The sequence below is a fragment of the Phalacrocorax aristotelis genome, chromosome 5 (assembly GCF_949628215.1).
Source record: "Phalacrocorax aristotelis chromosome 5, bGulAri2.1, whole genome shotgun sequence".
Lineage (NCBI taxonomy): Eukaryota > Metazoa > Chordata > Aves > Suliformes > Phalacrocoracidae > Phalacrocorax > Phalacrocorax aristotelis.
The window spans coordinates 19,236,591-19,261,053 of NC_134280.1; the positions used below are offsets into that span (position 1 = coordinate 19,236,591).

General features: G+C 38.5%; 1 protein-coding gene across 11 annotated transcripts in view; it reads right to left on the reverse strand.

The window, feature by feature from the left end:
• Window positions 1–24,463, reverse strand: part of RBMS1 (RNA binding motif single stranded interacting protein 1) — a 147,461-nt gene that overhangs the window by 36,843 nt on the left and 86,155 nt on the right. For all 11 annotated transcript variants that reach the window (XM_075093288.1, XM_075093286.1, XM_075093285.1 and 8 more), the window contains 2 exons: window positions 3,440–3,498; window positions 502–593 (listed from right to left, as the gene is read on the reverse strand). In XM_075093288.1, the coding sequence (XP_074949389.1) occupies window positions 502–593; window positions 3,440–3,498 (151 nt within the window). The remainder of the gene's footprint in view (window positions 1–501; window positions 594–3,439; window positions 3,499–24,463) is intronic.

Genomic DNA, 24,463 nt, shown 5'->3' on the forward strand with positions numbered 1-24,463 from the left:
CTAGCAAGGCTGAAGACAGAAATCACAAGGTTAAACTTCAGTGCAGCATGGCAAAAAATTCATCCCCAAATTGCGAAGCTGCTAACCTCAGCAACAACAAGCAGGCAATGTATAAAACCTTTCATACCTTTGTGCTGTAAACTATTCCAGCTATTGACTTGTTCCAGGAATGCAATTCCTACTCCTGCTGTACTTCTTACAATTTATTGCTATCTTTCTTCTGATGAATCCAATAGGAAAATAGTATCATGAATAAATTGATAAATCCAAACAGATAAGTTTGGAGATTTTACCGTACTATGTTTCTTTTTTTCATTAGCTGAGATGATTTGGAATACAGCAGTCAAAAGCCTGCACTTTGTCACCTCAATATATCATGTGGCTTGAGGACTGTGCTCTCTGTAAAGGGCCTGCACTTGAAAATTTACATTGCCGATGCTCTCCTAATGTACAAGCTTGTTCACAACCCATTGCAAGAATTAGCCAGTTATTTTAACTCACCTTTGCCATCTGTGCTTGGACTCCACTAGCCTTTAAAGCAGAAACTGCTTTCTGAGCAGCTGCCGGGCTGTCAAAGTCAACAAAACCATAACCTGAAATACAAAACATTTTATTAACAAGACAGCAACCAGCTTATAATCAGTTCATATGCTACTACCACCATTATTTAATACCATTTTCTTGTTGGTGAAGAGGGCCAATTTGAACTCCAAAGTTCTTCATGCAGTCCGTCCTGTGTCGCCTCGCTCCCAAACAAACAAAAATATCTACTGAAGTCCTTCAGCCCTGAACTGGTAGGGACCTACCCTAGTGGAACAAACCCATTTCCATGCCTACTCATCATCAGGATTTTGTCCAAATTGCTAACAAATAGTATGGTGGTTTACGTTGTGTTATTGGCTATGTATCTTCTACGAGCAAAAGTGACATCATCAGTTTATTTCATAGGGATCACCAAGTAAAGCATAATCTGTTAATTTTTCTAAACTAAATTCTTAGTCCAGTTTGAAAAAGTGACCAATAAGCTTCCAAGTTACATGTCATTTACTCAAAACTGGGAGAGGAATTTAATTTAAAAAACTAGTATTACTGTATCATAATACTTTTTTGTGAATTAGTTACTTCACTGCATATACATGAAAGACAGTTAAATTTTAAAAGTGAGTGAAAACTCAGCTTCAGTGAAATCAGTTGAGTTTTCCCCATTGTTTGTTACCAAAACCAGAACGTAAAAAATTGTCGTGAAAGCATTTATTACATATAATGCAATCTCAAACTGTTTAAGTATACCCAGAGTTAATTGCAACAATTTCTATACATTTGCAGTCACTTATTTCCTTATTCTGAAAAACAAAGTACAGCTAACAGGTTCAGGACATCTAAACAGCAATATACTTTGGCCTGTGCAGACACTGACCTTACAGGGTGGGATTTTTAATGCAGCCTGGGAGTTGAATGCTCAGGTCTGACCAAAAGGCAGAGTTTGGAAGCTACTTCCCCTAGATGCTATTGCAAACTTTAGTCTGCATTTTTCAAGCACCATCCTTCCCACCCGTGAACAGCCTCAAATATTAAAGAAATCCCTCTCCAATGTCTAAGTTGGTTTAAAAGAAAACAAACAACCCAAGAATTAAAAAAAAGTTCTGGAAGTAGAAAATGGAATTATTTCTTCAGAAGGTAGTAGTATTCTCTTACAGTATGCCTATACTGAGGAAAAAAAGGTTGTGTAAAAATATAACTGAACCAGCTTTAAAGACCTTAATTTGGGAAAAACAACCTGAGCAACCTTGTGCATCAGTGCAATCTTATTTAACCTGCCAAGAAGATGAAGAAAGCAGCATAATGTTCACTGTAACATGTGGTGTTGTGGACTGTTAAGTATTGACATGAAACGGAGTGAATTAGCTCATATCAAGTTTTGTACTGCCAAGGCAAAACTAGCTTTCCATACCCATGACAGCCCAGGTTATCACTACCACCACACTGCAGGGTGCAATACAGATGAAGGTACATACTAATACCAAGCACGCCATCAAAGCCAGCTTTGCCATCTTCTAGATGATACATAAACTCAATCACTTGCTGCTCTACTTAGTTTAAATCCCATGGTGTAGTTTTTTGGCAAGAGCCAGAGATGCTGTCAATCTTTTGGTTAAATTCCAGTTAGATATCTGCATTCTGCCTACTTATGTTCCTACTGCAATTTCAATGACATGCAGTGAGCTTCCCTGCAGCCTTAACTTGCTGTATATTGTTATAACAGACTGCTAGTTACCACTTTTCACCAGCAAGATTTAAAATCTATATTGCAAAAGTCAGCTTAAATCTCTTAAAACATTAATGTGAGATTTTCTGTATCACTGACAGAGCTAATGAAGTCTTCAGGAACTGGGGGAATGGATAGAATAAATCAGTTAAGTGCTGTCACAGGTATTAATGAATTAAAATAATTGAAAAGGATATCTTTCCTAGATACAATATATGCAGATGACATCTGCATACAAGCTGGGGGAAAAAAAATTCTAGCAATTTCTGTTTCTGAACTGTCAGCATCCCTTTAATTGCTTAAGATAGGGAGTTAAGAAGCTATGCCTCTGCACTGCTTCCAAGTTCTGCACAAAAACTGCATCTCGATTAATGATGAACTTTCCTCTCCTGCCTCTGCTTATCAGCTCTACACTCATTCATGAGCTTTACACTTATTAACATTGCTAAATCAGCTGACTTAATTCTTCACTTTGCTTAGAAATCATCCCCTTAATTGTAAAAAAGAACGTCTGAGATCTGATATTTCAGTGTCTGCTACCACACCTTCTCCCACCATGCATGTTGCTGGGATATGATCTCCCTGTAATTGCAATGAGTGATGAAAATCAGTGAAGTGATGTATCCAGCTTGTCTAAAGGACTTCCTTTTTTTTTTCCAGCTGCAATTACTTTGGTGAAAATGAACCCTCTCTTTGCTCCCAATACATTCAATTGCATATAACAAAACACAATTAGAGGATTAGAACATGTAATTAAGTGCTGCTTTAAACTACTCTAATCAATGGAGCTTATTTCCACAATATATGATTTTTTCAGCTGCTTAGTACAGTTGAATAGTCTTCTGTAAGCTTCCCTAGTTTTTCCAGGCAAAAGGGGAAAAGCTGCTTTTAACTCTATTTTTGTTTTTAAAATAAAGGCGAACTGCCAGCCAGCACAGTGCATGTCAGCTTCACTCCGGCTTGGCTGCACCTCTGACATAGGCTGTCTGCCAGCTCCACTGGAAACAAATGTATTGAATACACTGACCATGGGCAAGAATAAGACTAGTTTAGGAATAAGAAGGCAGGGGAGGAAAGAGGCAAGTTGAAAGCACTTAAAATTCAACATTAGTGTATTTGATAGAATCAATTAGGACTTTCATGTGAATGTAATGTAGAGGCAAACATACATACCTTTGCATTTGTTTGTCGTCTTATCCAAAATAGCCTTCGTGGATACAATTTTCCCATACCTAAAATTTATTTTACATATGTAAGTAAAATGAGGAAAAAACCCATCCTATTACAACAGATACCCAATTCATATTATTTTATATCTTACTACCGTTTACTTTCAAGCAAATGGAATAATATATACACTACATAATTACATAACAAACTCATATGTAGACAGAAGTGACAAAAAAGTCAACAATTTCAAGCGTGATCTTTTTCTGTTCTATGTTCCCAGTGGCACAGAAGAATCCCAAAACAAGCCAGGGAAAAAGTGCTTTAGAGAAAAGAATACAACACAGTTAAAATCCTGGTACATATAAGAAACGATGTTTTAGATGCAAACTTCCACTCTCTCAGTAGATACATACCAGATAAATCAGAAAAACTGACTTGCTGGTGCTAGGCTTGCTAACTAACACAGCACAGGTGAGGTGTGGGGTGGAGTAAAAAACATAGATATCTCTTTAGAACACTGTTCTGGAAGGTGCCAAGTCAGATTTATGAAAGCAAAGGTGGTAAAGAATTTTCTGTATTTTTAAAATGGAAAACCAAAATGTAAACAATTTCAACTCAAACCAAAACATCCCTCTGAAAAGCTTTTTTGTTTAAAAAAAAACAAACAACAACAAAACACCCAAAAAACCCACAAAACCCACGCTCACTGCCTGTTCCTCAGCTTCTCAATAACTGAGCAGTACAGGTGCCAATCTGCTATGCATTCTAAAGGTAAGCACCCAGAAATCTAAGAGCAATTAAGCTTGGGAAACAGGCAGGCAGCAATCCCAGCTATAGGAACACCTGCTGTTTCCAAAGTGCTCAGTTTATCAGTATTAGGTTTTTTGATCAAATTTAGAGCAGAATTTGCCACTGCTGGTGAAAACTTGCAATCTTCCTTGGAAGTCAAAATCCCAGTTTCAATTTAAAAAAAGCAACTCCGTTGGCCTGCAGCGGCATCAGAAATAGAGCACAAGTTTCCAAAGTTCCTTACCACAACCTCCAGTGTTTGCCTGAGCTACATTTGATACAGCGCTGTGAGTACACAAGAGAAACGACGCAACTCAGTTTTGTTTTCACATGAGAATATAATGTAAATTATTACATTAAGAGGTATACCTAAGCAGTGTGTGCTAATAAGTTCTTTACCATTGCACAAGAACCCAAAATGAACTGAAAATTATGAGAAATGTTATTAGCATAACAAAGTGGAATTTCAGGAAGAATGAAATTTTGCCAGCTCACCTCCTAAATGTAACTTCAATGGAGTGAGTATCATTTCAAAAAGATATTATTTCAAAAGACAACTAACTCAATTTCTGCCATGGCTGCATTAGTCTTAAAAGTTCTTCAAAATAGATAAGAGGCCTAATAAATAAAGTTAACCTTAGCTAGTTAAGAGTACTCAAGTAACTTGTCACTTGTAAAGTGATAGTTATTGAAGGTTGAAGCCCATTTACGAAGTACTTTCCCCCTAAAGAACATTTAAATACATGATTCAATGTAGTTATCACTCTTTATGACCAGTTTCAAGCACCTTCTGTTCATGCAATGAGTTATTTTATGGTTTCAAATAGTTGCAAGGGGGTAAACCTGGGACACTAGCCAACTAGGTGTTGGCTTCCTTCTTGTGTCTGAAATTGTGAGCATCTACACTGATATAAAATAGAACTATCCATCTATGGCCTAAAAGTGTACAAGTGTCAATGAAAATAAGTGCATACCTAAATATATTATACTAGAAGGTGTAATAAAGCAATAGAAATTGTGCCTAATAATTGGAGCAGGTACTTCCTTATTAGTGCCGCTTATTTTCCAAATATGCCATGTCACTTAGAAAGCTCTACAACTCGCAAGTCAAAAGTTCTGAAAACTTTCTCCAGAATTTTTCAGAGTGCAGAGTAAACATACGTTTTATAACTGAGAGGCAAACTGTTCAGGGACAGTGCTCTTCAAGATCCACTAAACTCTTGTGTCCCAAGTTGCTTGCACCCAGCGTTATATCTGATGGCCAGCACTCTTCATACCCTATCAACTTCTCTAAGCTTCTTAAAGTGAAAAGCTCCATAACTTTTTTTTTTTTTTTTTTTTTGGGGGGGGGGGGGGGGGGAAATCCCTGAAGGATGATCTTGTCCCTGCTACTGTTCAGTTCTTGAGAGTGGAAGAAGTAGTGGTGGTGGTGGAAAAAAAATACAGTACCGGGTATCTATGTAAACAAAGTAACTGCAACCATCAGCCAATTTAGTCATGGAGGGCAATCAGGGGCTGGCTATGGACTGCACTGGCCCACAGATGCTGACACACACCAGCCTGCAAAAACATGTGTCTACATGTCTGTTCTTTGCAACCACTTCATGGACTGTCTTCCAACACGCAAGACCACTAGTGATTTAATTCACTGTCCTAGATAGCACGGCTCCTGCGAAGAACCAGCTGCCATGGAAGACTGCCAGGAAGTTTCAGCAGTGTGCATCTAGGAATGATTCGGAGAACCAGCATAACAACAGCAGCTATAGCCAGGACTTCTATGATTTTTCCTGTGAATACTCCTCCCAAGTGCTAGCTCTCCACTCACTCCATGAAGCACAGAAACGCAGTTTATGCCACCACATGGCCTGAGCAGAGAAATGCTTCCCCTCCTTGCTCCCACCACACGGTCTTATATCAGGGGAATTACTCCTTGCAGTTCCTCATAAGTGCTTCCTTCAAATTATAACCATCATGAAGATCTACTTCCTTCCTCCTGAATTCTGCAGTCCTAATACTGCTGTTAACACAGGCTCCTGCATTCAACTGCAATCAAGACCCACCAGAAATCAACGAGCTATAAAACACAGCAAAGCCATGGTGCAAACTAATATGTATTGCCTGCTTACAAAAAGGAGTATAGCAAGCAAGAGAAAACTTATATTCCAAAGACATCTATGATGTTATGTCTTGCCTGAAGACCATCATTCCTCTAAAAGCTCACACATATCTAGTCGTCTTAGGCACCCTGCTGAGGCCACTCTTCTGCTCCAAAGCCTTACTGCACGGTCAGTGAGACTTGCTACCTATGGCAGAGTACATCTCTTATGGTTAGCAGAATCACTTCTACAATGATTAGTGATTGCTCATTCCCCTTCCCCTGAAGCATATTTTTTAAATATGCTTTCTTTTATTTTAAGTGCTAATCTTGAGAAATAGCTGCTAATCTGTCTGGTGACAGCCAGCTAGCTACTCCTTATTAAGCAGATTATTTTTCTCCCCAAAATAATGTCAACTGAATGTTCAGCAGCAATAAAGAGCTTGGGTCTGGGATTTTTCTTTGTGTGTGGGGCATGTTGAGGTTTTGTTTTTGATTTGGGGTTTTTTGTGCTGTTTTTTGTCTGTGTTTTTTTGTTGTTGTTGAGTGCTGTTAACATCTATGGAGATGGAAATGTTTTCAAGTTTGCATCTCTCTTCTCTACAGCACTTGTACCAATGTCAACTGACATATTAAGGAAGAGAGGGTTTGGGTAAGAGGCAGGTAAGTAACTGAGGGTGCATTGGTTATGGGATTAAAAGTGGTATGTTCAGTAACAGCCTGTGTACCAGTGTACAAGCTATCATTATAGTACTGAACACCAATACAAATGTATATTTGGGTATGAGATAAACAAGAAACTTGTTCAAAAGCCAAGTTAGGAAGAGAAGCAGTACTGCTGCTTAACAGGATAATGCTTGCTGCTGCCCATTACACACTCTTTGTGCAGAAATGAAAGGGTAACCCCACGTACTCAGCTGCCCTCGTAAGACCTACTGCCAGGCAATGTCAATGTCAAAACACAGGACTATACCTTTGTCTTAGGTACTTCTGAAGTGGAAGGCTTGAAGCAAAGCATCAACATGTACTTTTTAAAAATCACACTGCTCAGCAACACGGACAAACCCAGTGCAAATAATCACACTGACAGATTTATTACAAATAGCTAGGAAAACTTTTGACATTTAAAACACCTCTGAAGCCTAATTTTGGTGACCTCCATGGTGATGAAAGAAAAGGGTCCTTAAAAAACTAAGTACATGGATCAAACCAAACCAGTGTTTATTTTTCTCCCTTTGTACATCTGCTAGTGTAACAAACATACTTGCAAACGTGAGGGCGATAAGATGCCATCGTGAACGTGACAAAGAATGGGGAACTAAAGAGAGCTTGAAGTCTCTGCCACAAGTGCTATTCTGAGTGTTGAAAGAACTTATCTATGTGTGCATTAGCAGAGGTACAATAAGAACAGGCAGTGAGAGGCTTGATAGGGGTTGTCTGAAATGAATTGTTCAAATCTTTGTCCACAATAGCTTACTGTAATATACCTCATATCACCAAGCTCACAGTGCTTCCCTCTGCAGTACTTTCAAACTGTCTTCCAGTTTGTGCTGTGAAGGGTTCCTCTACCACCTGTCACTGACTCAGACACTAACACACCAGAAGGATCTCTGCTACCACGGAAAATCCTTGCGTTTTAGAGCTGCTTAGGTCCTCCATCCTGAGTCACCCAAAACTTTGTGTTGAAGATGAGCAGTCCTCTCTCTTTGCTTAAGTCCAGTCCAGCTGTAAAGAGCAGCATTCCTAGAGATCCTGCTGTTATCCTTTGCATTACTGTAGTGCTGTCAGAACTCCTCTGCTATGCAGAAACAATGTTACACACCTTCTGTGTTTATTCTAGATTAATTTTTACATCTTAGCATCTTATCACTGCCCTTCATGGAATGCTCTTTATTTCTAAGAGTCAGAATCATGTGGTAAAACCAGGCATGGATTTCACAACATATAAGTGGCTTTGAGTACATGAACTCACTATCAGGTGGAATTGTGAAAGGGAAGAGAACCTGGCTGAACACAAAAAATTCAGTAGGGAGCCCCAGCAATGTTTTCTGCTGGATCCAAAAAACACCTCTGCACAGTACAAAAGGTTTTATCTGGCTCCTGTACCTCCCTCTCTCCACTGCGTCTTGGGAAAGTGGTGTACTGAACCTTGAGCTCTTGCTCCATTCTAAGCTTAGATAAACACAGGGACTTTTTGTTTCTCCATGTATCAAATTTTTAATTTCCCAGTAAGGGAAACTGCAGAAAATAACTGTCAATACAATACTGTTAATCCTCGTGATAGTCTACTCTAATCCTGCTTTTTAATTATGGGTAATTGTTCTCTTACAAAAACTTGATAAAGACATTTATTCAATCCAGCAGAATACTGAGTTTGGAGAACAGAATCAAACCATATGGGTTTCCATTTTTAAATTTTCCTTCACCACATCTCTGCCCTAGTGTAGAAGAGACACTGCTGAGAACATTTTGTCCGTATTGTGTTTTCTGTTGTTGGAAGACACACTGTTCTTTGAGAAGCTCTTTGGAATCACTCAGTTGCTTTATGGCCATCATGAACCTAAAGATTTGCTACTGGAATATAACAAGTACCTACTACCAAAAGCCGGACTAATCAATTTTAGTGCATAATTAAATATTACAATAAAAGTTGCCGTTATGTTTTTCTTGGTTTTATTTGCACAGTTAAAGAGTATGCATAACCTAGCCTAGTACAAGTTCATTTTGAAATCGTTATAGATTTGGCTAATCTGCTATGCTAACTTCATATATTCAAGCACTGGGTTAATCAACTCAGCCAGATGTGCCGTTTCAGGCATTGGATCACATCTTCCACTATGTGCAAAATAGGACTTCCTTATGAACCTAAATTAAGCTTAGAGCGCTGCTTTGACAACATTCTGTCAAATGGCCATGTGGTTTTGACACAAAGCTAGTTCCTTTCTTACTAATTGTCCCTTTGACTCTCTGGTACTTCAGAAAGATGGATATTTGGATATTTTGAAAATACTAAGTAGTCCTCATTGACATTTTTTATTTTTTTACTTCAGAGATAAATTATAATCTATTTGGAGGTATTCTTTATCAATATGGAAGCCAACTACTGTTTTGATTTTCTTTATAAAATGACTAAATTTACATCCTGTCCATTCATGTAAAGACTATTTTTGATGAGTTGGGATCTGTGTACTAAAAAAAAAACCAAACAAAAACCTCCCAATGCCACAGATCTTTGGCTTTACTGACAATTCAAGTGTCTTACATGCTGCTGTAAATTCTTCAAGATCAAGAAAGCTTTCTTTGCAACCTCTCTACCTTTAATTCTTCATTTAAGTTTTGCATATTTGTGTTTTAAACAGGGATCAGTGGATAAAAGCATATATCGTCATTGTTACTGACGCAGTTACCCATACTAGTACAAATTAGTATTACTTTGGTACAAATGATCTTTTCTTCAGGCTCAGTAGGTTTACAATTCCAGATTTCACTCAGACGTAATCAAAAGTAGCAAAACTAGATGTAAAAATCAGATATACTATTAGCTCTTATAGTTATCCGTCCTTAGAAGAGCAGATGCTCAGCATAATGGACATACACAGTTTGGTGAAGTGTGAACAAATACCTTCTCAGTTTCTTGGACAGTATTAATTTTAACAGATAAAAAGCAGTATTTTATGAGTACATGTTTGGTTTATAGTGTACAGGCTCGACACAAATGTAACTGTTCCATAGCCAAAAAGAACCAGGAATCGAAAACAGCAAAATGACACACAGGAAGATGATTTCGGATATTATTATTTTTCAGCTACCCATTTTGTTTTTCTTAAGAGTACTTATTTCCTGGTTTAGCCAAGGATGATCTGTGGGGACAGGGAAGAAATGTTTTTAGAGTCAGGAAATGTTTGCTTCCTTTTGCTTTGTAGAGATGTGAGTGATCTCTACCCACTCCTTAGAAGCTGTCTGCAAGTCAAGGGGAAAAAGTCCTGTTAGCATCATATAGTTATTTTATGACATTTGCAAAGGTTTTTCAATTAAGTATGCTCATTTCTGCATAACAAATTGATTATCTTAAAAGCACAACCCACTGTACAATGCCCTTTCATTTAGTACAACTGAGGAAAATTGTGGTTTTTAGTATCTCTAGGTATTTTAGATGTTTAAGACGTATTACAGCTGACACAAACAGCATTCCTAATGTGACTTTCTGGTGTGTACCAAATGAACAGATTTTTCAACAATTCCCTGCAGAGGTGTTTTCCTCTGTCAACGTTAAATCAACAAATAAAGTAATGGCACATTTATTTAGTTTTACTTTATAAGGTTAAGAATGTTGCAATATGTGAAAAAAACGCCTAGTTATTCTTCAGTATTATGACACAATCATGGAGAAAGGAGAAAAAAATACCAAAATCCATGAAGCCTTCCCCCAAAGAGCTTTTGGAGTTGAAAGGGAAGGCTCTCATATTTTTCCCTGACAGGCATAGAGAAGAATTCAACTGATGCTACTTTGAGGTAAAACAGCAGTAGAGTTGAAATAATGAGAAATTTAAAAACATAAGTATAAAATCTTTACCTTAGGGTTTGTTTGGGGGCTTTTTTTGCTAATCAAAAAAAAAAGGCAAATTCTGAAGGATGAACCTGTAAGTTCTGTTCCAGGCTCTGACTAGTTTATCAGCATCTGTTGCCTGAGCTGCTCTGCTGAAGATGTGGATACAGATATTTGGCAGAACTATGATTAATAATCACCCGCTCCTTAGGGTGAGATTTTTTTTTTTTTCAAAGCCCTGAATCTTGGCCTATCTTTGTTCAGCTGCAGCATGATTTTTACTACTAAACACATGGTATTTAATTTCCATTTAATCTTTCCTAGGCTAGCAAGATAATAATAATGCTCAGCTTGATGGTAGGGAGAGACCTAAGCAACAGCTCTAGACACTGAAAAAGGAGAAAGCAAGAGCAGCAGAAGTGGCAGAGCCAAACTCTTCACTGCATAGGAGATCATCTCTCATATTTCAGACACCTAAGGATTCTCATCATCCAAATGATTCTTATGAAAGCCAGGATACTAATATGGTGGTCCTAAATTTGTTGACTACAGATCTGTTTTAGCATGTGACATCTTATGTCTTTACAGTTATGAAGAAAAATGGAATTTCAAGCAACAAATTGAGCACAATGATCCCATTCAGTGCTTCATGCAGCCACTACCACTATAGTAACGCAACCTAGCTTTTGACAAGCTAAGGTGATTTAGCATAATCTCTGAACCATCTGCTCAGCTATCTACCAGTTCAGTAGCCTCATTATTTTAAAGTTTATCGGTTAAGAAATACAAACGGATTTGCCTCTTTGACACACTTCGAAGTGAAGTATTTTCTAAGTAACCATAGCTTGCTTTCTTTTAAACTGAAGAAAAAGATAATAAAAATCATAGTGCATTAACCAAAGTGTCTGGGTTTTTTTTCAGAAAAAGAAACCGCTTATCCTCTTTACAGTTTATGAAATCAACAGTTCAGAGCTAAGTAAAAACCTCATAACTTATTTTTGCCCACACTGTTAAAAGATTTTTCTATTTGAAAACTCATATGCAAAGTTTTTTAAAAGGTAGGAACTAGGTAGTTATGTTACATTTCAAACATTTGTTTGTAGGGATAACAAATGCTAATTGACATTAAGAGAGTTGTTTCCTGCCAATGTTCTACCAACTTAGATGACCAACATTAGTGAAGGACCACTCTGCGTTTTCCTTAAATCATGTGGCATTGTTCTTTGAGAAAAATATCTTAGACTTGGATGGAATATGAAGTGATGTGCGTAAATTAGACTGAATTCTTTAGAAACTGATTTGCTACTATTCTTCTGCTAATATAGTATACTGTAATTTATATTAAGTACTCATACTGAAAGCATTATAGAAAGTTTTACCATAAGACATTTGACTGAGGATCATTCATATGAAAAGTATTTGTGCAGTTATTCAGATAGTCACAAACAATGAATCTCGGAATTATCATAAATTATCATAAATCAGCTAACATATGGAGATATTTGCACAAGAAATCATCAGTAAATGCTACGTTAGGAAAAAAAAAAATCAAGATGTCTGCCTCTCAATTCCTGCTTTACAAACAAGGCTGCACTTTCTGATCTGTTTCATCCAGCATCCAGTTCAGCAGACCAAACTTTGGAGCATTCTTTACAAAAAGAACTATTAAAAAGGTGTGGAATTCTTGGCTAACCCACTTTTTTACTACTACAATTGTTCTTACTCAAAAACCATAGGACAGCCTGCATTTTCTGCAGGAGTTTGCCTGTGCATCTGCTGACAAGATTATTCAGGTATACGGGAAGGGGTTACGGTTTCCTACAGCTACAAGATGGAAGCACAAAGTCATGTTATTTTAAGAAAGCAAATTATTTCACCCTGTTGTTGTCTTACCTTAACACTACAGAATGGACACAAATTATGCCTAGGTTAAGAGTAAAGCACTGGAAAAAATCTGCATTTTACACACAACTGAAAGCAAAAACTGAAGCAATATTCTCTGAAAATAAATTATGGTAGTTCCTGTGGCTCCCAGAAGGAATGTAAAAAAATTATGAGCACAGTTTCACATAGCCATGAAAGATACAGGGTTTTTTGAAAATCATCATTCATCTGCAAGCGAAATAATAAAGTTCTGAACAGGTTCAAATTACAGGTCTAGAATATTATTTCTACAGCCTAGCAATTTCTTTTATCCTTTTTTTTCATACTGAGAAATGATCACTAATCAGGACAATGATTTGGGAAAATGACAAATTAAACCAGATGAATGCTGATATGTATTTATAAGCCAAGCTCATGGCAGGTCTGCAGACATGCCTGTATTGATTTACCACTGCTAGCTGCTTTAATCTGAAAGTAAAGCAGTATTTCTACACCCAACCATAAATCTTGACAAATTTCAACCTCACCAATTTTGCAGAGCCTACGCTAACAGCTTGAAAGAATAAAACTATGAAGACATAAGAAAGCAGTTCTTGTTATTCATAACTCCCTCCTCTTCCCTGTGCTAAACAGTACAGATCAGCTTGGGAGCATAAAGTAGTCTCTCTACCTAAAGACCTTTTGTTTTTCAGTTCTTCCTCTTCCATCCAGAGAAGCCAAATTCAGGCACTGTCAACATGTGATGCGTTGTCCTTTATTTTGGCATTTCCTAAGCATATTTCTTTTTCTTGGGGGAGGGAATTAAGGACAGGGCAAGGGAAAAAAAATTATTTATCAACACTTCCCAATACCTTTCTCCCTTATTTTAGTCAGAACATTATAAATCAAAAGGTGTTATTCTGGCTACAGTACTAGCTAGTGTGAGATTAGCTCCTATCTGGATAGATAGACACCTATTAATCCTACAAGTCTGTATACCTGCAGAAGATTAATCTTTATTCTTGCCTATTAATTTCCCTTCTAGTGAAGGTTGCTAAACAAGTCTTATACCCTCAGTTTAAACAAATGACGCCCCAAGGAATCTGTTGGCAAAGCCTTGAAAACCATGAGACTGGAGATTGCCAAAGTACAAGGACACTGTCAGCCACATCCCACTTCCTAACCCTAACCCATCTGTCAGCTCTGAACTAGAAAACACTGTCTCACATTGTGTAAATTACATATATACATAAAAATATATATATGTACACACATGCAATGCTTTCTTGCATTTACCTTGTGTGGAAGATGCTTGGTCACTGGAATAATGCCTGTCATTGGTAACTTTTTAAAAAATATGTCAGCATATTTTGTATGTTTTCTTTCTGTTCTTGTAATACTAAGACAACACTAAGCCAACAAGATAAATCCAAGACCTGGCCTGCTGGGTTAAAATATCTTCTACACATAAATACCTATTTATTCTTACCTGCATCTTGCACTAATTGAACACCCCATTTTGGAAAGTGCTGACTGACCTCCTTCTGTCTGGACAGCAGAAGAGGAAAAAACCCACTACATTCAAATAACTTTGTCTCTCTGAACTGCATTTTAACAGTGGTTCCTTCATGAAATACTCATAGTAACATCCTGCTTTCAATAATTATGTGTTAATTCCAGTGTAGAATAACTATGAAGAAACTGTAAAATTAATATTAGAATCTGATCTCCTTTAATTTCTGGTAACTTAACATCAATCATACTAGAAGAGCACCGAATGGACAAATTATTCAAAATCACTGCTAAACCTTCCAGAAGCCTTGCCCACTTAACAGCACAGCATGTAGACTTGATCCCTATTTGAATCTGCTCCTCTAGTCTCAAGTCCCAGCTGTACTGAACAGCAAATATCTCCATTTCAATAGGGAAAATGGTTGTACTAAAGTAGTTCTCTCCAGGGGTCAAAATACTTCAGAAGGGCATTTAAGTGGCTGTATGTTATTGAGCAGAAACATCAGCTCACATATTATTGATTATAACTGCATGGCTCTGTTGAAAAGATGTCTGCAGTAGTGTTAAGTGCTGAGATAGGGACAGAGGAGTATTATGCATTAAAAAAATACTATCCATCTGTTGCCAAATTTTAGATACATGAGCAATCACAAGCTGTAACACCAAATCTAAAGCGCAACCTTTGTGGCTGATGCGTCAGGGTTGTATTCAGTGACACTTCCTCAGTTTCACACTGCTTAAGATAGACAGTCTTTTGAATATTGATTGAAGCCAGCAGGAGGCAGTTTGATTTCTGCAGGTTTTGCAAAGAGAATATAATAGATCCTTACCTGGAAATTTGCTTTTGGTAGCTTAAACATACCATTTTCTTTAAAAAACATCATTAACCTGTTCTGATCCCATCACTATAGCAGCTAGCAAAGTACAACCGAGGTCTTCTGGAGCCACTGCACATTCAGCCTACTCTTAGCCCTGAACTGCAGACAGACCTGCTGTCACAGGGCACTGCCCACTACCAGATTGCCATGTAGAACATACCCAAGCTGGCTGAAACTAATGGGATCCCCAGACGCTCATTTCCAGTGTTTTGGGTTTGCTGTTGAGGGTTTTTTAGGGGGTGCAGTTTGTTGTTTGTTTTTTTTAATAAAGTCTATGTCAAATGCCACCGTGGAAGGATAAATTCAGTGTCCCAGACTGCACTCTGGCTGGTGTCGATCAGGAAGCACTTTGACTGATGGGCTTCACAGTGAAGAACACAGACAAAGGAGGTTAATGCTGGACACACAGGGAAAACCCAAGCATCTGTGCAAAGGGGTGACTCAAGACTGGGTCAACTAGGCTCAAAGAAAATGGGGATCCCTCAGTTGGCTCTATCAACTGCAACCCTGGGTGGCATCTACATTAAATAGACTTGGATTCAAAATTTCTTAAAAGGAACAGCTGTGGCAATTTCACAAACCCAGAGCACCAGCAGCCACAGAAGGGACTATTCAAAAAACATTCTGATAGAGTGCCGAGAAAAATCAACCAACCACTGCATGACAGCAAAGCTGACAGGCAAGCCCCAAATCAGTGAAGTTCGTCTGTATCACAACAAACTTTCTTTAACAGATTCAACAACATATGCCAACAACGGAACTTGTATGACATGGTCAAAGTGTTTCAGGCTTTACAGACCTTTCTTTATAATTGAGAGCCCGAGGTGACTATTTCCTTGCCTGCAAGAGTGCAGCAGAATTAACTTCTCTTAAAAGTGATGAAGTACTTTGTGAAAGCCGTAACTTCTACTTGAGGATGAATCTCAATGCTTATGCTTCAGATTCTAAAACAGTTCATTTACTAATTTCTTCCAATCAATTTATCTCAACAAGATGCTTAAACCAATCCATATAGAAACATTAAAATATCTTTTAGTCAAAAACACTCAGAAGCAGGAAAATGTAATGGATACAGCTATTACACAGAAAAGGACTGAGAATCCAAAAATGCAATGGCTATATCTAGTGTCAGAAAGCCACTCATTAGTAAAGAGTTAAACAGTATCTAGGTCACTCTACAGTCTTTCCTGCACACCCTCAGCTCAGTGCATATCGGAAATGCTGTGTGGGAAGGCCAGGGAACTAAACTCACAGACCAAGTATGACTCAGACTGCAGTAATTTAATGATACTTTTTTTCCTTCTTAAATTATCCTTGGGATTAAAAGAATCCACACACCCGAAACCCGAAACCAAATCACAGTGAATGGAAGAAACCACAAATTCATGGATCTTTGAGTCAACAAAAGGTATCTAGAAGCAAATTAACTATTAATGGTGAAGGACTGAAACATTTCCCATAACATACTATATGGTCAGAACAGCAGAAGGTGAAGAATTTAAGCCCCAGTCAGATGTTCTTCTGAAAGCCCTAGTGGGGATGATCTCAGCAGCAAGAATGTCAGAGAACTGTGGGCCAAAAAAATAAAGGAGATCTGTCACAGCCAAATGCTGGCCTCTACCACTAGAGGAAAGCAACTTGAGAGAAACAGCTTCACAGTCCTCCACCACTGCAGAAGCTGAGCTCAAGAGATGTCAAATACTTTGGCACAAGCATGAGCAGAAGACAACTATAAGATCCTGGAGAAGGCAGAACACCAGCGACCCAGATCCAAATACAAATTCAGTTAAATCCCTGAGGAACAATTAAAATTTCTTTAAATTCTGTCCCACTGAACAAAGCAGAAGTTTGGAAAGGACACTGAGGAGCAGCAGAAAACACTGCTCTTTCCTGACTACAATATAAAATTATGAAAATTTACTCTTTCCTCTGCACTTCAAGCTCCCTCCCTCCCCTTTGGTTAAGGAAAGGGCAAAAAAAGGCATGCTGACTACCACAAAAAGAAGTGCAAAGCTAAAATGTCGTAATAGCACCAAAACGTCTTCTATCACAGGAACTCAAATTTTCATTGGAGAAACAGAAACTGATTTCCCCTTTTTCATGGCAAAAATTTAACTAGTTTTGTTGTGGTGATATGAACAGCAGTGGATCCCTTCTTCAGAATGGTTTTTATTAGCATATTGTGAAGTACACGGCAAGACAATTAGAAAGAGTTGAGCATCTGGCTTTAGAGCTATATATATTTAGATGTATTCTGCTCTGTTTCTAATTAAATGATCTAATTTTTTTAATCCCATGAGATAAAGAATCTAACAATGTTCCCAAAACCTACATCCACCATATAAACACTAGGATGCTTGGTCAGTAACCAGTTACCTTTGAAAGTAAAGTCTTGCTGCTGCTCACCTTTCAGCTACAACCATGGAGGAGTCCAAATCTTTGGTCTCCTCTGATTGAGGAATTTGGACCCAAGTGAGTTCAGGTGAAGAAGGGCTCTTGTCTTGAGAATACAGTGTCACTTGATCAATGAATTTTAAGTAACAATTAAAAGGACATAATCTTTGATAGAAAAGACCAAAAGAGTGACCACAAATGAAGGAGATGTCCCATGTTCCACACTGATTTAGACCAACACAGGGTCTGCTCCAGGTCATTGCTTCAAAAAGCACAATTTATTGGTTAATTAGAAACTTAAGAAGAAAACAATCTTTTTGTGTTTTTCAAAAAGGAATCAGACAAAAAAACTTCTCTTATGCTGGTTCTCTACCCAAGAACATCTTAACAACTTAGGCCTTTCTGTGATCTACTGAAACCTACTTTTTGCACCATATCAATTCTACACAAGTCAGTTGTCCAAAAAGGTGACCCTGTGCTCCTTAGACTACCACCTCGATCTCAGTTCAAGTGTTAGATGGGAAACAGTTGATCAGCAACAGTCAGGGCTGTCCCCTCTTCCTGGGAGGGCCACTCTTTTCAAAATATTTAGTGACATTTGCAAAACCGCCTAACTCAGAGCAAGTGACCTAGACTTCATAGAAAATTAAAAATATTTAACTGAATAAGTAATTAATAAGTGGAAAAAACTTCAGAATTTCTCATGGAACAAAGTAACATGCAATTCAGTTGGGAAGAATGGAAGAGTGGGACAGATCACTGTATATTTTTATCATGTAATAGCTCTGAATATTTGGAAGATATTAAAAAACAATTTATCCTGATTTACATAATAAAGAGTACGTTCATGCTGAGGCCTTGGTATGATGGACTGTTTTCAACTGCAGTCCTGGTTAATGGTTATTCACTCCTAGTGCCGCACCTCTCTGCACTACAGCATGGAATCTTGTACGTTGCCACTGAGAAAAAGGAATATGGAGTGACACCTTCCCTCTCAGTCTTTGAGATCTTTAAAATACAGCAAATAGATTTCTGGCAATAAAAAAAAAAAAAGGCCTTAGCAATAAAGTTAAGACAGAGCCTCCCACACAATAAAAACAAGTAACTTCAAGTATGGGAAGTATAGGGGGTTGAGTAAAGGATATCAAGAGAAAAAAAAAAGGCAGACGATTTACAAACACTCCTTTTCAGATTGCAGTACTACAATGATGCCGGGAAGGCAATGCACACTGCTATGTCAGCTCCACTGGATATCCCACCATGCTGATACCCTCAGGCCTCAAAGGCAAAGAGTCTCTCTTCACTCTGCCAGACTCTCCAGAGCTCAGCCAAGGCATTCAGACTTAACACTGGGATTGAGATTTCTGCCTTGGGGTACTGCAAAAGTACGGGCTGAGAAGGAGAGAAAAAAAAAAAAAAAACCAACCCACCACACCAAAAGAACGAACCAGAAACCGTAGACCTTATCTGGCACTATGCAATTACGTAGCTGAAGAGTTCAGCCTTCACTATCAAACAAACCCTAATTCCACGCTATGGAGCGCTACCTGGTTTTAAGCCCTAACATGGCAATAGGAGCTGTGGGGTACTGCAGGTGCTCCGTGCTTTCTAGGATCCAGCCTTTGTGAGCATACTGCAAACAAACAGGTGTAAAGCTTGCCATCAACTCAGGGGCACAGGTAAGCACTTCTGTTTTACATGCTGTTTGTGAACACATCAGTTCCTTGGCGATTTTACATACATGCTAAATAAAACTATGTACTGAACTGTAAAACTCTGCTAGTCTCCAGGCTCCAAAAGCTCTTCCATTACTCTATCAGTGGTCTCCTTGAAACCATAAATAAGTAGCTTGGCTCTTTCTCCGGTGTTTAGATCATTTTATTTCTGACATTTACGGTTTGCAAATAAAAGATTCGAGATTTCTCCAGTGTGTGTATTACCCTGTGTGAAGCTTTTTTCCCCTCCTGGTTTTAGATCTATTAACAACACTTATCTCAACTGCATTCACTCAGACATTAAAGAAAACACCTTTATTAATGCACCAGAATAGTTGCTGGTATTTTGGTAGACTTGTGAAACCTTGTTAGTGACTATAAGCCAAAACGCAGCACTAGTATTTGAAATACTGATTATGTGTAAGGCCTTAAGTCAACAATGTCCTCCTACACGAAAACTCTGGTCTATACTGCCTTTTTAAAGATAGTATGCACAATCACACAATTGGACAGAATAGAGGACATAAACGTTTAAGAACAACGCACATTTTGGGCTAATACATTTAAGATGGCCAAAATGATCAATTCAATTTAAATATTAATACTCAAAAAAAGTGAAATAACACACAATGTTTATCTTGGGGGATTTGTCTTGTGGCAGTAAAGCAACAGATTACAAATTTTTTACTCTTTTGGGAAAATAAGCTATTAAAGTAAGAGAAGAAATGCAAATGGAAGGGGCAGGATAGGAGTACAAATCAGAACATATTTCTTCTACCAAAATTGATTCTGTTAATGATTAACTCAACTCACACAGGAACATTTGTACTAGGAACAGTGTCAAAACAGACCCCAAATAAAGTCGTCTCTTCTTGTGTTTTTCATTAGTGTTTTTTGCTCTATGTCAATGTATCATAATATTATCAACACTCAAATTAAAATCTGACTTCTTTTCCAGGCACTGCACAACTATCTGCAAAGATTAGATATTTAAATGATCAAATGTTAATTTTTCTTCCAGCAGCCCTTTAGAAATTTAATTTTCTACAAAGTTGGTCTGAGTCTTGAGTAAGGCACTGCTCAAACTGAACTGAGACAGCTGACATTTTTCTGAATGTCAAGACAGGGTAGAATTTTAGGGTAGAAGCTGTGGGAAACAGTAAGCACTAGCTTTTCTCCTTTTTTTCCTCAATTGCAAGTTTCACTGGAGGTAGCAGGATCTGCATTTACATTTGCTATGGATGTTTATTATCTGGATTGCATACAATTTAGGGTGTTACTTTCTCAACCCTAAATGCAGCTTGGCAACAATGTGAGGGGAAAAAAGGTTGAAAGGTTCCCCAAAAATGACTGGTCTTATGTGTCACATCACATGGTTCATTTTTTCATTTCAACGAGTTAACATTACAGAAATCAGACCTAAGCAGAACTAACCTTTAGCAAACAAAGTCAAGACTTCAAAGATTTCCAAGTGTTATTTGAAACCACATGGGATATTAGACATCAGATATAAGAATCTGCTTGCAAATACTGATCCTGCATTCTGTGCTGAATGGTATCCTGAGAAAAAGGGCAAGTTTAATGTAAGCATGCTGGGCCAGGAATCATCTTAGGCTCTATGCTGATTCAATTTTGAAATGGTTTCTGAGGCACCTGCCTAAGTGGTCTCTAAGAGAAGGGATAATGTTTGTCATCACGGAACCTGCTGAAGAACCTGATTAGTACTCCTTAACATTTTCAGTAGTCCACCAAAATAAAAAAATCCCCTTCAAAATATTCTTGAATTACTGGTTATTCCTACGAATAACTGTGGTGCTACCACCTCTCATCTGAGTCGGGCCCCTGCCATCGGGCAAGCTCGGGACCAGGACCCTGATCAAAAGCATTCCACCAGCTGCCACGGGACATTTTTTTCCTGGGGCTCTGCAATAGGGAACAAGGGTTGCATCTCCATACAACAAATACCTGCACACTTGCAAACGCTCACAGATTTTACAGGCCCCACGCTACCAAATCAGCTTTTTGTTTTTCAACACGAGACCTTCCATGGCAGCAACTTTTACCAATCTGTTTTCCTAGTGCTTCTTTTACAAGCAGCTGTGGCTGAAACATTCCTTCCACTCTCCTCTCCTCCCTCGCCCCCACTTCCTAGAGGAAATTCCATGGGATCACCTCTCCTCCGGCCCCACACTGCAACTAAACTCTCAACTCCTGTGGGAGATGGAGCTTGTGCAATCGCTGGGTCCCTGCATCTGCAACCACAGAGTTCTTCAGTGCATTTGTTTTCAGTCTGCTTGTTTTTTAAGAGGGTGTGCTGAGGGAAACTGCTGATTACTGTCAGGCTAAATGAAATACTGAATTCGAAAAACTTCAGTCTTTGCTTAATCACAAAATGGAAAGAGAAAATTAAAACTATATTTGTTTTAAATTCAAGGCATCTCTAGAGACTGTCTGCATCCAGAGGATAGGACTCTAGAGGACAACTTTTAAAACCTTTTTCTCAATTACAAATTTCCCCAAATATACATACAGCTCCCTAAAGACATTCTACAAGAAGGCATTATTGTACCAAAAAATACCCTGGAAGTCCTCAGAGAGGATTTCAGAATGGAGTTAATTTGATCATGAATTGAAAGCTGTCTGAATTTTATTTCTGTCTAATTAAAGTGCAAATATTGAGGGGAAGATAGAGAGTCTTCCATCACATCATGCCAGACTAGATACTTCGTAACATGACTGCTGAAAGCACTTGCTAAAAAATAAAGGAAATTGCCAAACATCACTTCTCCAGGCCACTCGCAATTCCCACAGCATACCACGCAAATGCCTGGGCCCTGACTGTGGAAGTCAAGCCCTAACAAAAGGGACATTTCAGTCTCCATGTCAGGCCTACGTCTCCCCACTGCACCGGGCAAAAGGGACACACAAAAGTGAACACTGTTTCTTCTCAGATGTAGAAATGGGATACTTACTTTCGACAGCAACCTCTCAGAAGATCATCAGCTAACACAGAAGCTGGCAGAGCCGGTTTACATACTATACTGGCATGCCACTCCTCCTCTGGCAGTTCGTCTAGCTGAGAAACTGGGTGCATCAGCTGGGCAGAACATAAGTGAGATTATCTAAATCCTGGTCCCAAGGTTACTGTGGGTGTTTCCCCGCAGCACTGCACTGTGTTCCACACCAATGTGTGCCTGCACAGGCAACAGTACTGACACAATCGGTTATTGCATCTAGGGAACATACCTTCGCCGTTCTTGGTGTTACGTTTACTTTGAAGAGCAAAACCGGATTAGTAAGTATCATTAAGGGACTTCTACTGCAGATTATACAAAATCCAAAACATGTCACAGTGCTTGAAGAAAGAACACAACAAAAGATGATGCTGGTACCATACAACATCGAGCTGAACATTACAAATCCCATACTGTTCAATTGCTAAAGAATCTACCTCCTCCAGCAACAAAATTATATCCTCTAAATCTAGTATTATTTATAGAGATGCATGCAACAATACTTTTTTTTAAAATGCCTACATAAACCCCTAAAAACTAATTTGTAGAGGACTTCTTTCCACCCCAAAAAAAGAAAGAAAAATAGACTCCTGCTCCAATATAATCAGTATTAATACTGATCTCAAAGGGAACAGTTTCCGAGACGCTGATGTATCACACTTAATTATATGAAATGAAATCATATTCCACATAATTATGAATGCAATATTTCACTGCAGCTGACAAACCATGAAAGGAAAATGCAAGAAAAATGGAGAATAAAGGAGAAAAGAAAATACTTTAAAAAATTGGAGAAGTTAGCTTTGAAGTCTTCCATTCTGGTTTCCCTTATTGCACCATCTGTCTAAAGGGGTTATATTCACGTGCTACAGACATTTCGTTAGACTGAGCTGAGCAGTAGTGACCCACACCCAGACCATTCTCCCAAGAGTTAAATGCAAAAGGCAGTCAGACTACTTCCTGAAGTCCGGCCATGTCGTTTTTTCTAATGAGGTATGCCGAGTAAAATGAGATTTCTTGCTCTTAACTGACCACAGTGACAACACCTCCCTGCTACAGTAAATGTTTGAGCTCCAGTTCACCACTTCTCAGTCCTGAGTGTATTTGAAGGAGATGGGAAACAGCAGCACAGGAAGAGGTCACAATCACACAGCAAGCAAAGAACACAGTAACATTAATATGCTAATGGCTGTCACATGGCTTAATAAAAATGTGTGTTTTACTAAGAGCAAGGAATAGAAAAAACTTTTAGGTGCTCTTGCCCCAAAACAGGGAAACATGCAACTACACAAAAAAAAGTTCCCATGCTGTGAAAACAAAGCTATATAGCAGGCCTGGCTCATATATTTCAAAACCACCAGTAGCCTGCCATTAGCTTCAGCTATGCTTGTGTTCATGATTCTGAGTATTTAGGAAGGAATCCTTAAAATATACTCTCAATAAGAAACGTGATTTCCTAACACACATAAGCAAAGGCAGCCACTACAAGGTTCTGCTTTTGTGTTCTGACCATCCTGGCACAAAGCAATGTCTGTTGTGGTAATTATATCACTAACTTTGTTACCTTAGACCAGCTGCTTTCCTAATTGTAATCCCATTAAACACACAATATAACCATATAGCAATAATTTAAGGGGGAAGTCTTAAGTGAAACTGTCCAGAGCAAAAACAGATTTCAAAAAAAATACCATATTGAGCTGTTTGTAGTGTATATAAGTGACACAGTATGAGCAAATAGCCTGGAAGGGAGCACACCAAGGGGAGGGCTGGCATGATGATTTATGCTGAATTGAATGAGGGAGATGTGGGTTAAGCCTCAAAGCTTGAAATCTCACCCTGGGACTGGGGATTGTCAGGAGGATGAAGGGTCTGCTGCATCATCCTTGTTTAATGATGTAAATGGCACAAAAGGAGGTGTCTGAAGAAATTCAGCATTACAGAGATGCCATGCTGCAGGCTAGTAAGTAAATCAAAGACGGTGGAAAGCACAGAGCTTTGGAACCACGTGGCTTGGGCATAAAGGTCATCCATGGTGAAACACAGCACTTAGTGAAAGTCTGGAAAGCACCTAGAAAGCGTGTCAAAGCAAGTTACAAACTCCTGGCTGAATCTAAGACCCACTTGCTTAAGTCCCTAATCACTTAAGCAGTCTCAACTGCTTAATCTTCAGATCCAGATATTAAATAAGCTACAAGAAATTACTAACAGTCACCAAATACAA